The 13,153-nt window shown below is 41.9% G+C and overlaps 1 protein-coding gene across 1 annotated transcript; it reads left to right on the forward strand.

The window, feature by feature from the left end:
* Window positions 1-352: 352 nt before the first annotated feature.
* On the forward strand, window positions 353-7,634 carry trappc3 (trafficking protein particle complex 3). The gene is made up of 5 exons (XM_034601129.1): window positions 353-531; window positions 1,554-1,651; window positions 4,620-4,719; window positions 6,359-6,541; window positions 6,840-7,634. The coding sequence occupies exons 1-5, from the start codon at window positions 490-492 to the stop codon at window positions 6,957-6,959; spliced, it is 543 nt and encodes a 180-aa protein (XP_034457020.1). The 5' UTR covers window positions 353-489; the 3' UTR covers window positions 6,960-7,634.
* Window positions 7,635-13,153: the final 5,519 nt, after the last annotated feature.

Raw genomic sequence — 13,153 nt, forward strand, 5'->3', positions numbered from 1 at the left:
CGTGAGACGTTCATGTGAAACACAGGTCTGCTGTTCTTCTCCAGGACGCTAGAGGGCGATGTCTGACCTGTCGAGAGTAAAACTGCAGAAGAAAAGTTGGTGAGACAGCTGACGTCAAGCTAGTAGTCAAAGTTAGCTAAAGCATTACCGGAAATCACCTTCAAAATAAATTAAGAAGAGTTTTTCACGTGTTGAAAATGAACGCTGTTCTGAAGAATAAGCTGTAACAGTAACTCAGTTTTAACTAGATCTGTTTTCTCATTTTCTCCTTTGCCGTCCTGCTTTGTTTTTCTCAATAACTTCCCTCGATTCTTATTTTAGCTCTGAGATAACACCGGAAGTCCACGCTGTCATCCTAGTTGTGCTTGACGTTGGGCGGAAGTGAGCCACTCCACCGGCCACTGCGGAAACAAACAGTTCAGCCAGAATCAAATAAATAAAGGATTAATCGCGAGTCGCCTCCTGGTTAATCCTGTAACTGTGTCCACAATGTCCCGGCAGTCCAACCGAACAACTGACAGCAAGAAGATGGTAGGCGACCAACGTCAAAGCCCAATCTAGCGTGGCTAGCTAGTTAAATGCTAACCGCAGCTAAATAGCGTTAGCTCTCTGGTTCACCTCGGATTAAAGTCCTCGTCAGCCACAAATCTTTGTTTGACCCAGCTAGGTTTGATTTGAGCAGCTTTTAAAACAACAGGATAAGTATTTAGATTATTGTTGAACATTGCATGTGTTGACGTGTGTCCCCCCCCCTCACTGCGTTCATATCAATATCAAAACAAAATGACTGAAACATCTTTGTCGCTGAGCTGAACTCAATTTCATGTGAATAATAAAGTTATTCACAAGGAAAGGAATCAACAACTCTCGTGTTATGACAGGATCAATATTTAGTTATTGATGTGGACCAGTGTTTTATTTAGTACTATAGAATAGGGAGGTGTGGCAGATTTACAGCTGCAGTGAAGAGTGAAATATTTAATCTGAAAATCTTATACATTATATTTATTAATAATAAGTGTTAATGAAATGTGTTTATCAATAGTTACAATCTTTATCTTATGGTTAATATTAGGTGTGATTTCAGCACCAGGAGCTGTCCATAGCCGACCTGGTTAACCCCCTGGAGCAGGAAGTGGCCCAGTGATGGTTTATATACAATCCTAGATGCCTGTTTTTTAATTTATTTTTGGTCTGTAGTATTTTAAAGACATTGCACTTTAAGTTCAACATAACTGAACTGAAGCTCTTTTATTGTGTTGTTGTCTTTGTGAATGAACAGAATCGCCTCTGTGATCAATAACGTATTGTATGTATTTTAACATGGCCACTGCCAAGAATCAGTTTGGGTCTTTAACAAACTTAAGGCAGATCATGTAAGTAGTACGTAATTTTAACTGGACGCTCTCTGATGTGTTTAGCATATCCTTGAGGTTAGCTTATTGATGTGCCATGACACAAGAAACCTAATGTATCTGTGTTCTTGGCTTTTTCCAGAGCCTTTAATTAGTTTATACTAAATAACATGAAATTTGTGTTGTTTATATTTTTAGAACTCTGAGCTGTTCACACTGACTTACGGGGCCCTGGTCACCCAGCTTTGTAAAGACTACGAGAATGACGAGGAAGTCAATAAACAACTGGACAAGATGTAAGTATGCACTTTTTATTGTGTCCTTGTCAAGGGGGGAAGGAGCACAGCATGAAAGTAGGAAGGATGCTCCCGCCTTGGTCCCTAGGCAAAGTTAGACTTATAGATAACATTATATAATTCATAACCACCACAGGAGAAAAAAGGGATGATAATCAGAGGCAGAATCACTTCAAACTGAGGCCAAACCAAATGAAACCAAAAAGTGCCAACATATACTGTCCATCCATCATCTACACCACCTATCCTTTGAGGGTTACAGGGGGAGCTGGAGCCAATCCCAGCTGACATTGGGTGAGAGGCGGGGTACACCCTGCGTTCAGCCAATTGACCAGGACCCTAATCTACTTGTGGCGAAGCCAGAGAAATCCCATGCGAAACAAAAAATACAGTAACTAATATTGTTTCTCTAAAGTAACTAAAACGGGGGGAAACTAAGCGGTGGAACTGATGTGAAATAATTGGCTTCCTGAGTTTTGAATAGTGCTACATGAACAATACATTAATTTAAATAGTGTTTGCCATTGAATGATGCACGCAAAGCTTTTTAAAAATCATATATAATTTCATTTGGTTTATTATGACATGAACCTTTTATTGGTAACATATATGTTTTCATTTAGGCTAAATTTCAAACAAAAAAATGTATATCATAGTATAAATATATATTTCACTAAGTTCATATTAAGAATGTAAATCAATGTTAAAGGTTTGCTTGTTTAACTTAGGTAGGAGAGGGGGAGTTTGATTTGTGTGTCTCCGTTTGGCTCCCAGCTTCCCACCACTCTGAAACATTCTACTGTTCTCTGATCATAATGTACTTTGGCACAAACTGGAACAGAGGGATGACGTAATGAGGTTTTATTTCTCACACTTATGTGTCGGAGGTTCCCCGAGAATCCTGTTATTTCTCAGAGTCTAAGAGCTTTGAGGTGAACACTGATTTGTGTTTTTAGTAGAGAAAAAACCTCAGGAATGTCTGACTAGACACTCATAAGATTTAGGTAAAGTGATTGGTTGATAACTCAAAAATTCTAAATATCCTGTCATGATGTCATGAGTACTTTGGACTGAATGAACTCTGCTTTCCTGGTTGTGCAGCAAGCTTAATCTCTGTGAGATGAGGTCTCTCTTACCTGGCCTTAGAAGGCAGCAAGTCTGCACTGCCCTCTCTGCCAACTGGTCAGAGACAGACCATGTTAGGAACAGGACTAGGGTTGCAAAATTCCGGGAATATTCAAAGTTGGAAACTTTCCATGGGAATAAACGGGAATAAACTGGAAATTTTGTGGGTAATTTATACTAACTGTATTTACCTTGTCATATACAGACATAAATATAAACATTTTGTTTTGTCATGAGCTGATTTGAGCCCTGAGGAAACTTTGGGCACTTGACTATATGCTTCTGCATCTTTGTGGCATTCTTAACATAGGTCTTTGCACAGTATTTGCAAATGTACACAGCCTTTCCTTCTACATTGGCTGGGGTGAAATGTCTCCACACATGAGATAGTGCACGTGGCATTGTTCTGTAGAATAAGATGAGAAAAAAGCTTGTAAAAAACACTAATGCAATGCCAGAGATATAAATAGTTAGCTAAACAATTGGAATCGTCTTTAAAAATATTTTACAATTGATGGATAAATGAATAGAAATAGGCTAGATGAACAGATGAACAATCCTCAATCAGCATGCTAATATATTTTCCCCAGTAATATCATCAAAACTTACCTGACTAGTCCTTGGGCTAATGCTGTAGTGTGCAGGATGCTGGGAATTATCTGTGCATGTGATGGAGAAATGCACAGTGCAGGGTTGAAATTCAAGGTGCAGCGTGTGCTGCATTCCATACATCTTTAAAATAGAGTTTTGAATGACGTTTTTATTGCTCAGCGTTTAATTTGCGGTACATTTTTTTTTTTCAAAATTCCCAAAATTCCCGAGCTTAACTTCCCATGGAAAGTTTCCGGAAATTTACCGGAAATTTTCCGCCCCTTTGCAACCCTAAACAGGACGCATCAGTTGTCTTCAGACTTCCAATCCTAATTGTCATCATTTTCCAAGTGTATGACCCACAAATGACTTGGAACATTAGTAACTGTCTTTTAACTCCTAACGGACCCCACCTGTTACCGGCAATTATTCCCATATGAACTCCAGACCTGCACATATGTCATTTGTCCGGCGACTCGACCTGTCACCCACGATTAAACACAGATGCTACATACACAGTCACATCTAATGGGTTGTGACCTCCTCATCCTCCACTTGTGGTGGTTGAGTCGTGTTCTTTGAAAAGTATCTGTGGATTGTTGCAGCACAAAGCAACTGAAAACGTGTCCACCACTGTCTAATTTAGTCTTTACTCTCAGTAGTGACAGTTATCTGAGCAGAAGTGAAGGGATCAAAGTTGGTGTCAAAAGCTTTAACGATAAAATAAATCCTTGTGGCGGACTAGGCGTCATATAAGCTGATTTAGATGTTACAAATTCTGCACATTCATTTAATTTCTGATTTCTCTTGAAAAATTTGGACTCATTTATGCTGCATATGTATGAGAAGAGATCCATCTGTCTCAAACTGTCACCGTCACTGCCCATGTACTTCCATGCCTCTTTTTTTCTTGCCATGGTTGTTGAGCAACAGTCCACTTGAGGGCGACAACAAACATGGCGATGTTGTTCTCGTCTCGCTTGAACTAGATGCTACACTGCCCCCTCATGATTTCCAGTGGTACTGCTGTTTTGTCTGTATCTGCAAGTTTTCAGAAGATGTGCACAAATACGAACAAAAATAACACACAGACAGAAGGCATATATGTGTATACAAATGTAACGTTGAGCATAAATGAGCCTCTACCCGACCATTTGCAGGTCTGTGCTTTAGCCTATTAAGACTAAGAGGACGCAGAATAACTTCATCTCTCCTTCTCTTGCTTCTCTCTCTGTCTTTCTCTCTTCCATAGGGGCTATAACATCGGAGTGCGTCTCATCGAGGACTTCCTGGCACGCTCCAGCATCGGCAGGTGTCAGGATTTCCGAGAAACGGCAGATGTCATTGCGAAGGTAATTGCGAAGGTTCCAGGCCAATCAGAGCGTGACCGTGGATCTCTCCCAAGATTGAAGGGAGGAGGGAGAAGGAGCAGGAGGGAGGACAGGAAGGACAGATTAGAGAGAGGGGAACTTGATGACACACCCTAAAGTGACCAGAGACAGAAGAGAAGGATGGTGGAGTAGGAGGAGGAGGAGGAGGAGGAGGAGGAGGAGGAGGAGGAGGGAAAAGTGATGATTGTGGCCAAGCAGATGACAAAGCTCCTAGAAAGTATTACTCTGCCTTTTCCTAAATTTGAGGCCAAGATCACATTCCTCTTTGCTTTGTGTGATAGTTACCTTGATACTCAGAAGGTGAGGATTCTCTTACATGTGGAATCAAAGTCGCTCTGTATTCAGTGATACCTCCTTTCTGCTTTATCGTCACTGGCTACAGCACTGAAACAACTACAGCATGTTATATTGCGTCTCTACTAAAAGGAGTCAGTCGTCTTGTCATTTACCGAATTACCCGGCTGATTACATTACAGTTGTACTTCCAGTCCGTCCTCTCTGTATTTTCTCTCTGTGGAGAGGCAGTAGGACGCAGGGAGACAGTGAACATTGTGTGTTCAGCGCTCCAGCTGTTTTCAAGGTGTTGCTGCAGCTCGCAGCTCGGGGAGTCATACCACAGCTGTAACTCTACACGAGCTCAGGGAGCTGGCTCATGGTCATGAAGTGAAGGGTGATGTCTGTAAACGGAGGAGCACTATGGGACAGCGGTTTGGAAGGCACGGTGACAGCTTTGCCTCAGGATATCACATGACCTGTTGCCAAAATCACCTCAGTCATTCTTCAGTTTAATATACGAGGCCTGTGATTTGATCAGAAACAGATTTTCCTGAATTATTTCATTATTTTTTATATTTTCAGTGTTTGTTTTTTCCCCAAAGATAATTGTGTTGATTTAAGGCAGGAATACTGGGCGTGCAACTGTTTTACATTTATGAGTCAAAATCTTCCTACTGCCACTCCATGTTGTAATTGATTGGAGGGGCAGAGCTGGCATTTTGTTAGCTTCATCGCATTTTTAATTGAATGAGCCAGTTTGTCGTCCGTCCTGCAGAAGAACAGGAGCAACAGACGACAGTGACCAGAATGGTGTGTACAGGTAACACTGTCAGTATTCCTGTCAGTATTCCACTAATACAAACACAAGGTTTCCTGCAGCTGCTTCACAAGTAAAAGCTTCCTTCAAAGATGATGACTTTTACTGTGAAGAAAGTGAAAATCAGTGAAGGTGGTTAGTCCATCAGTCAAACTGGTTTAGCAATGATCTACAGGCTCAGTTGATGTCAGGAGTAAGTCCCATAATAGCAAAACCTTAGTGGACAAGACATATCAGAGCGTTGGGCCATTGTAACCTGTAATAATAATACTTCAGTTCGTTTTAGCATGTGTTCTGGATAATAGAAGAAATGTGTCATTAACTTTGGCTTTGCAGCTTGTTTCTTTTTGTAGCTGTCCCAATCTAAAATCAAAAAATGTGTTTTTCTTATCTTCAAGGGACGTGGCACAAACTAATTCACCACGAGACATTACTTTTCAAGTGAGTAATCCTGCTGTGTTTTATCTTTCACCAACTCCTCACCCTGTTGTGTTTTCTTTTGATTAGGTTGCATTTAAGATGTACCTGGGAACCACCCCCAGTGTGACCAACTGGAGCCCGGCAGGAGATGAATTCTCCCTCATCTTAGAGACCAACCCGTTGGTCGACTTTGTGGAGCTACCGGACAACCACAACACGCTGATCTACTCCAACCTGCTGTGTGGGGCCCTCAGAGGGTCACTGGAGATGGTAAGGTCAACACTTATACATCCGTAGTCTGAATCCTTTGCACATTTATTTTATGGAGGAGGAAAAAAAAGAGGTAAATACTGTCACAGCTACTGTCACAACTACTAATAACTAGTAAAACTAACAAAGAGTGCAGTACAAGTTCTTCCTTGGGTCAATAAAGATAAACAGACCCTCCTTGGTGGAGTTAATAAGACAACACAACAGAAACCAATTAGGATAAAGGTCTTTAATGGGCAAGTGTGTGTGTTGTTGTTTTTGTGCACGACATCGTAACGGATCATGAATCGTGTTTTAGGTCCAGATGGCGGTGGACGTGAAGTTTGTCCAGGACACTCTGAGGGGGGACAACGTTACAGAAATCCGCATGAAGTTCATCAAGAGGATTGAAGAAAATCTCCCAGCAGGGGATGAGTAATGGAACCGGAGGAGAAGCAAATTCAAAACATCTCAATAGGACGTTTCCCTGCAATCTTGAATATTATATTAGAGTTGAAAGACTCTGTATAAACACCACAGCCTGGATCTTTCACATTCAAGTTTTGAAAGGAACAATGGCTTATGTTATAAAGAGACTCCCTAACTTCTAGCATCTTTGTCCTCCTGTTTTTTTCTTTTCTATCTGCGTTAGGAGAAGAATGCTATGAGTTAGAGGAGACAATTTACATTCATCCCAGAGGAATGAAAAACTGTACACTATGTAAACAGAGCATCATAACACAGCTCTGCTACCTTGATTATTTTATGGGTGACAAAAAATGTATTGAGTGACCTGTGGTTCAATTTGGCAGTGCAGAGTGAGAGAACACTTCGGACCATTAATCTGTCACCTTTTCTTCATTTGACATTTCAATTTACTTCCTTTTTCTAAAAAGAATGATGTGACTTCGTGTGACCATGTGTAGGCTGTTATATATTTTTTTCCGGTGCGATGCTGGAAAGCCCTACATTGTGATGTTTTCATGTTTTTGTCTTGTTTTGCTTCATTTTCTTAATTCTTAATAAGATCACATTCTATATTGCTGCCAATTGTCTGGCATGATAATTTATGTAGATGCATAATGTCAAATAAATGCAACATATTTGAAAGGAGGCTTTTCTCGCATGTCTGTGGAAGTTTAGAGGAGTGAGGCTCAATAACAAACCTAATTCTAACCCTAACCCTAAAACCAAGTCCAAACCCTCAAAAAGCCAATTTCATTTGTGAGGACCGGCCAAAATGTCCTCACGACGTCAAAATGTCCTCACAATGATGATATAGAACCAAAATTGGCCCCCATAACTATAGATAGACATGCACACACACACAGTGTCCTCTGTACCACCTTGTCAGTTCTGCTTCAGGGTGCTGTCAGAGTGTACTGCAGCCACTCTGCAAAGGCAAACAATAACAGACATAATGTCTCTCTTGTGTTTGTTCAGGGTACATGGAAGTAATCTGCTGTGGTTGTGGTTGTGGTAGTGTGTGTGTGTGTGTGTGTGTGTATATATATGTGTGTGTGTGCAGAAAAGCAAAGGCTGCAGTGCTTGGTTCTGGTCGTCACACCTGTGAATGTCTTTACATCACCCAGAAGTAATGAACACAACTTCTCATTTAGGTTCCACTGCACACCTCGTCAATAACTTAAAACACAGACGTCCATTCACACACACTCACACATTCACACACACTCACACACACAGCTGCTGCTTTAGAAGGACAAATCTGTTCTGGATATACAGGAACCATGTTTTTAGTTTTTTACCGTGTGACAGAACAATAACATTTGTACCAAACTCTTGAGTCTGCTTGAAGCACTTAGAGGATGAGATGGTCAGATAGGGATTTCCTGTTGGGGAAATCTGTCAGCTATTAGCTGCTGGAAGCCCTCAGTCTCTTAACATCCTATTTTATAGCTGCTATTGCATCAAACACTTATCTGCTTTTACAGTTTTAGTATTATAGTATATTCTCCTATCGGCCACCAGAGGTTGCTGTGTGCTTTATGTTCCTTCGCTGTTGGCTGCATTGTACCCGAGTATGAGGTTATGTACATTTAGCATTTTTTGGCCAAAGATGGATATTGTGGGGGAAATGGATTCCTTTATTTGCTGGAGGTGAGGTCAGAGCTGCCAGAAAACATAGATAAAAAGTTTATTTTCAGATTATGAATTAGGAAGAAGGAAGAAGACGATTAACAGTGGTTGGGCAGAGTGGCCGAAGCCAATTTCTGGACTTTGGCTTTGATTTGGCTCAAGATTAGACAAACGATGGCAACATGCAGTCTTTGTACTTTGTAATCCTGAGGAAGATGTAATAGGATGGGATTACTTAGTGTCATTTACTGCCTTGAGCCTCTGCCCACGCCTGTCTGAGGGTATGTGCTCATTTAAAAGGTTAAAAAGTGGAAGTATTGCGAGGGCTGTGGGTATATGCAATAAGCCCAGGAGGCCATTAGGTGATCTTTCAATACATTACGTGCACATATCTACGCACCCTGAAGACCCGCGATGTGGATGTTGGATGGGAAGAAGGGGCAGGATCTAGTTTTCGAGCAGAAGCTCAATGTAAATGACTTGGCAGGGGGGGGGGGGGGGGGGGGAGTGAATGGACAGCTGGGTTTGTGTATTTGTGAAAACCTTTATCACTTTGCCATATGTTCACAAGAATTTAACTTGACAGACACACACAGGGGTATGTGCAAATACTGCGCAAGGAAGCCAAAGAGAGGATGAAATTTATTACCACCAGTGTGCTCAAAAATAGGTGTTAATACACGCTTGAAGGACCTTGTTCAAACACACAAATAGGCCGTTTTTCTGTTTCCTAGCCCTTAAAGTTCTACCTCTTAAGTCTAGTGAGAGTTGTGTGTTGATTGTTTCCACAGTTTAATCCATTAAACAAGAAAGTATTGAGACTCCAAACTAACTTAACGCTCCGTTATGACTTCACTCCTCATAACCTGTGCATCTGTGATTTCTATTCCCTTCGCAAAGACTGCAGATGTTGTCGCAGAATGAAAACACAAGGAGACATAAAAAAGAAGAAGAAGCGGAGTTGTTGCTGAGGCACTTAAGACTCTCCCTGAGCCACGAGGAATTGCTTTGAAGATGCTATTTTTATCTATTGTTTTTTCCCCCCTCTCCTGTCTCTTCTCCATAGTTTTTTTAAAAACCCCACATGTGCATATGCAGTCTGGGTGATGAGTATTTTCCATCACTCATATCTCATACCAGTGGCGGATTTAGGATATTTCTACATCGGGGGCCATAAAGGGGCCACAATATGCACAGAGGGGCCATTTTTATGTCAACATCCACAAAATTCCTGATTCAGTAAAGTGCATATTTAAGTCACTCCTTGTTGACTGTTGACTCTGTAGCTTTGCACATTGTGTACTTCAAAAAGATTAGAAAATACAATCTTCTATTGACTACTGGCTGAATAGGGGCACCCCTGGCCCCACTAGATCCGCCCCTGTCTCATCCCCAGTTTGTTCTCCCATTGGCAAACACGCTGCTTCAATTTCATATTTCATTTTATGTTATTATTAAGATTATTTATTGCAGCTGACTTTATATTTTCGAAAACTTTATTAAGACAGAGCTGGAAAACAAGTAGCAACTGTTACAGGCCTGAGACAACGCACGCCGATCTGCTTTAAGCCAGCTAAATGTTACCATGTGGCCCTTTATGGGAAACAAATGGGGAAAGGCACGCTGTGACAGTAAAGCCCAAGCACACAGCCTGGTATTGACGTGCGCTTATTGAATACCGCATCCCTTTCTTCCACCTCCACTTCATTCAATTCCTCCAACTGTTTTCTTAGTTTTCCCACTTTATTTTCTCTTTTTTCTCTGCTACTCTCATTCCATCGGATAGCTGATCTCAGTCAAAGAGAGGAATCGTGATAGTCAACCTTTTAGGGAACGTCCTCTGAGGGGAATTGTGTTGTCTCTCAGGTGAAAGTGCAGTCATCCAGGATTTCCTGAGGTTTTCTGGATTGCGTGTTTTGTGTCTGGTCAGTGGAAAGAGCGGAGATGACAGTAAGATGGACAGCACTCTGTAAGCAGAGAATGCAGTGAGTCAGCAGTAAGTCAGTGTTCATGGTTGGAAAAAAAATACCTAAACTCCAGACAGTCTGAATTATTTTCTCAGGCACTGTGGGAAGAGATACTTGATTTAATGAGCACGTTGCTGATGCGCACCTGAAAAATGCTCCCATGAACCGGAGACGTGTTGCATAATTGATGGGCTCCACACTTGTCTACTAAAACCCCGGTGAAAGTGTGACATTTGTGGTCCGTGCGGATGTTTCTCCGGGATTTATGTGAAGAGACACCTCAGTAAATCGATGTGAAAGTAAGAGTTGATGTGGTGTTCGGTCACAGCGTGTACCCGCGGAAATCTGCTCCAGCATCTGCAAGCCATTTGGAATATGAATCATCACCCACTTCCAGACAAACTGTTGAGCACTTCCTATAAATATAATAACTCATGCTTTGCTCAGCCATTTAGCAAGGACCGGCGCATCCAATAGGAAGCGAGGAGTCTTTAGGCCTCGTGAAGTTATGTTTGGGTCATCAGGAGCGTTGGCAGGAAGTGTGAGACGAGGAGCAGAACTGATAAAACACACCTCACCGAGCTTGAAAATAAAAGCACAGATCCGATCCAGCTAACTCGTACAATCAAATCCTGGATCACCAGAGTCACAAGGGATTGGCGTTAACAAAGAAAACATCTTTTCAGCAGGAAGACATGTCAGGCTGAAATCGGTTCAAAGCTGGGTCTCTTTTCTGTATTAGCAGTGACCTGGCTGGTTCCAGGAGGGTTTCAGTCGGAGCCCAGGAGGACGCCGAGCCATTTAATGCCTTGTTTTGAGTTTTTCCTCTTTCCCTTTCTTCCAGGCTTTTTGGATGGGAGCTGCTAAGCTGCCTTCACTCTGCTTCCAATTTCCTCCTGCTCTTTCGTTCTTCCTCTTTTCTTCAGGATCTGACGAAGAGGAGTTTGTAGACGTTCCCGATGATACAGGTTTTACCCGTTCCAGATCCTCTTTATCTTTGTGCCTCATTTTCCCACAATACGCTCAACTTTTGTCTTGTTTTTCTCCCTCCTTTCCTTTTTTCTGACCCCGCAGCCGCTCGAGTTTATGTAACAGCAGCCGAACTCTCCAGCTTGGAACGGCCTCTCTTGAAGATGGAGCGAGGAGAATGAGTGGGAGAGAACCAAAAAAAAGGTGTCATGTATAATTTTACACAGGCTCACCCTGAGGGCAAACGGCACCTAACCTTAGACTTCATTATTCCTGGGCCTTTTCCTCCAAATGCACATATGTAAGAATATATTTATATCAGTCTCTCAGGCAGTAACAAATATGTTAATTCCAATTGAAACGCAGGAATGTGAAAGTCCTGGTTTGCCCTGGACTAAAATCAAACCAGGCTTCCCTCCCAGAGCACAGGGCTGCCTAGAGGCTGCACACCAGCTGCACTGGACGGGATATCTCCGCTCAACACTGCCAAGCATGAACCGACCGTCTGTGTGTTTGTATGTGTGTGTGTGTGTGTGTCACATTAAGCTCAAAACAGAAACGCACCATACCCTGATTAGATAGAAGTACTTCTGATGATGCATGACTCCCAAACTGGCCATATATCTAACATTTAAAGCACGAAATCTGAGATAATATCGCAGCATAAATCTAAACACCAGCTCCGAGGCTTTACGTCTTCAGCAAGTCATTTATTATCCTCCCACTGCAAGAACCCCTCACACAGGTCTGTGTGATTGTGAAGGGTCTGGATGTCGTATTAAGGAGGGTAGACATTTCAGGCCAGAGTTGGCTTTCCATTGAAAACACCTCAAGGCTGTCAGGCTGGAAAATGAGACTGAATATGAAGATTGGACTGGGATTTATGGCAAATCCCCATCTTGAGAGATGCGTGATGGGGCAATTATTCGCTACATTTCCATCCAACTGCTGAATAAATTATGTGAAATCCTCACATTAATATGAATATCATACATCCATCAAGGCTAACACATACCTGCTAAAAAAAAAAGATTAATTCGATTCACTTGGATATATTTCTGTGTACTAAAAATGGACCTTCAGTTAAATGGATGGCTACATGAGCTTTGGGGAGGACACTTTAAAAAAGACCTTGAGAAAATGCCAGCTAATGTGTCATATGTGTGAATGAAGTCAATGTCAGAATAGGTTCCTTAATGCGGTTCATTCCTGTATACAAAGATGGACGATGCATCTCCACTTCCTCCCACTGTCCTGAAATGAAAACATCCCAGATACAAACTCTGCCGTCTTAGTCTGCAAGCAGTAGCGAATCGAGGATGGAGGATTGAGGTCCCATCATCGGGATGCATCCTCTTTGCTCCATTACTAAAATGATTGACAAGCTAAGTCCCAAAAATGTCCCCTGCTGGTGTTGCTAAACAAAGACTCAGGGACAATTCATCCTCTGGGGACCAGGAATGTTAAAACCTAAACCATCCAGTAGTGGTTGCTGTTGAGATATTTTAGTCTGGACTAAATGAGGGTTTGACAATAACACTGCCATCTTGAGAGCCACAGCACAAGAGCAGGTAATAAAAAAATCTAAATTTGCCAAACT

This window comes from Hippoglossus hippoglossus, chromosome 11 (assembly GCF_009819705.1).
Source record: "Hippoglossus hippoglossus isolate fHipHip1 chromosome 11, fHipHip1.pri, whole genome shotgun sequence".
In the NCBI taxonomy this organism is placed as follows: Eukaryota; Metazoa; Chordata; class Actinopteri; order Pleuronectiformes; family Pleuronectidae; genus Hippoglossus; species Hippoglossus hippoglossus.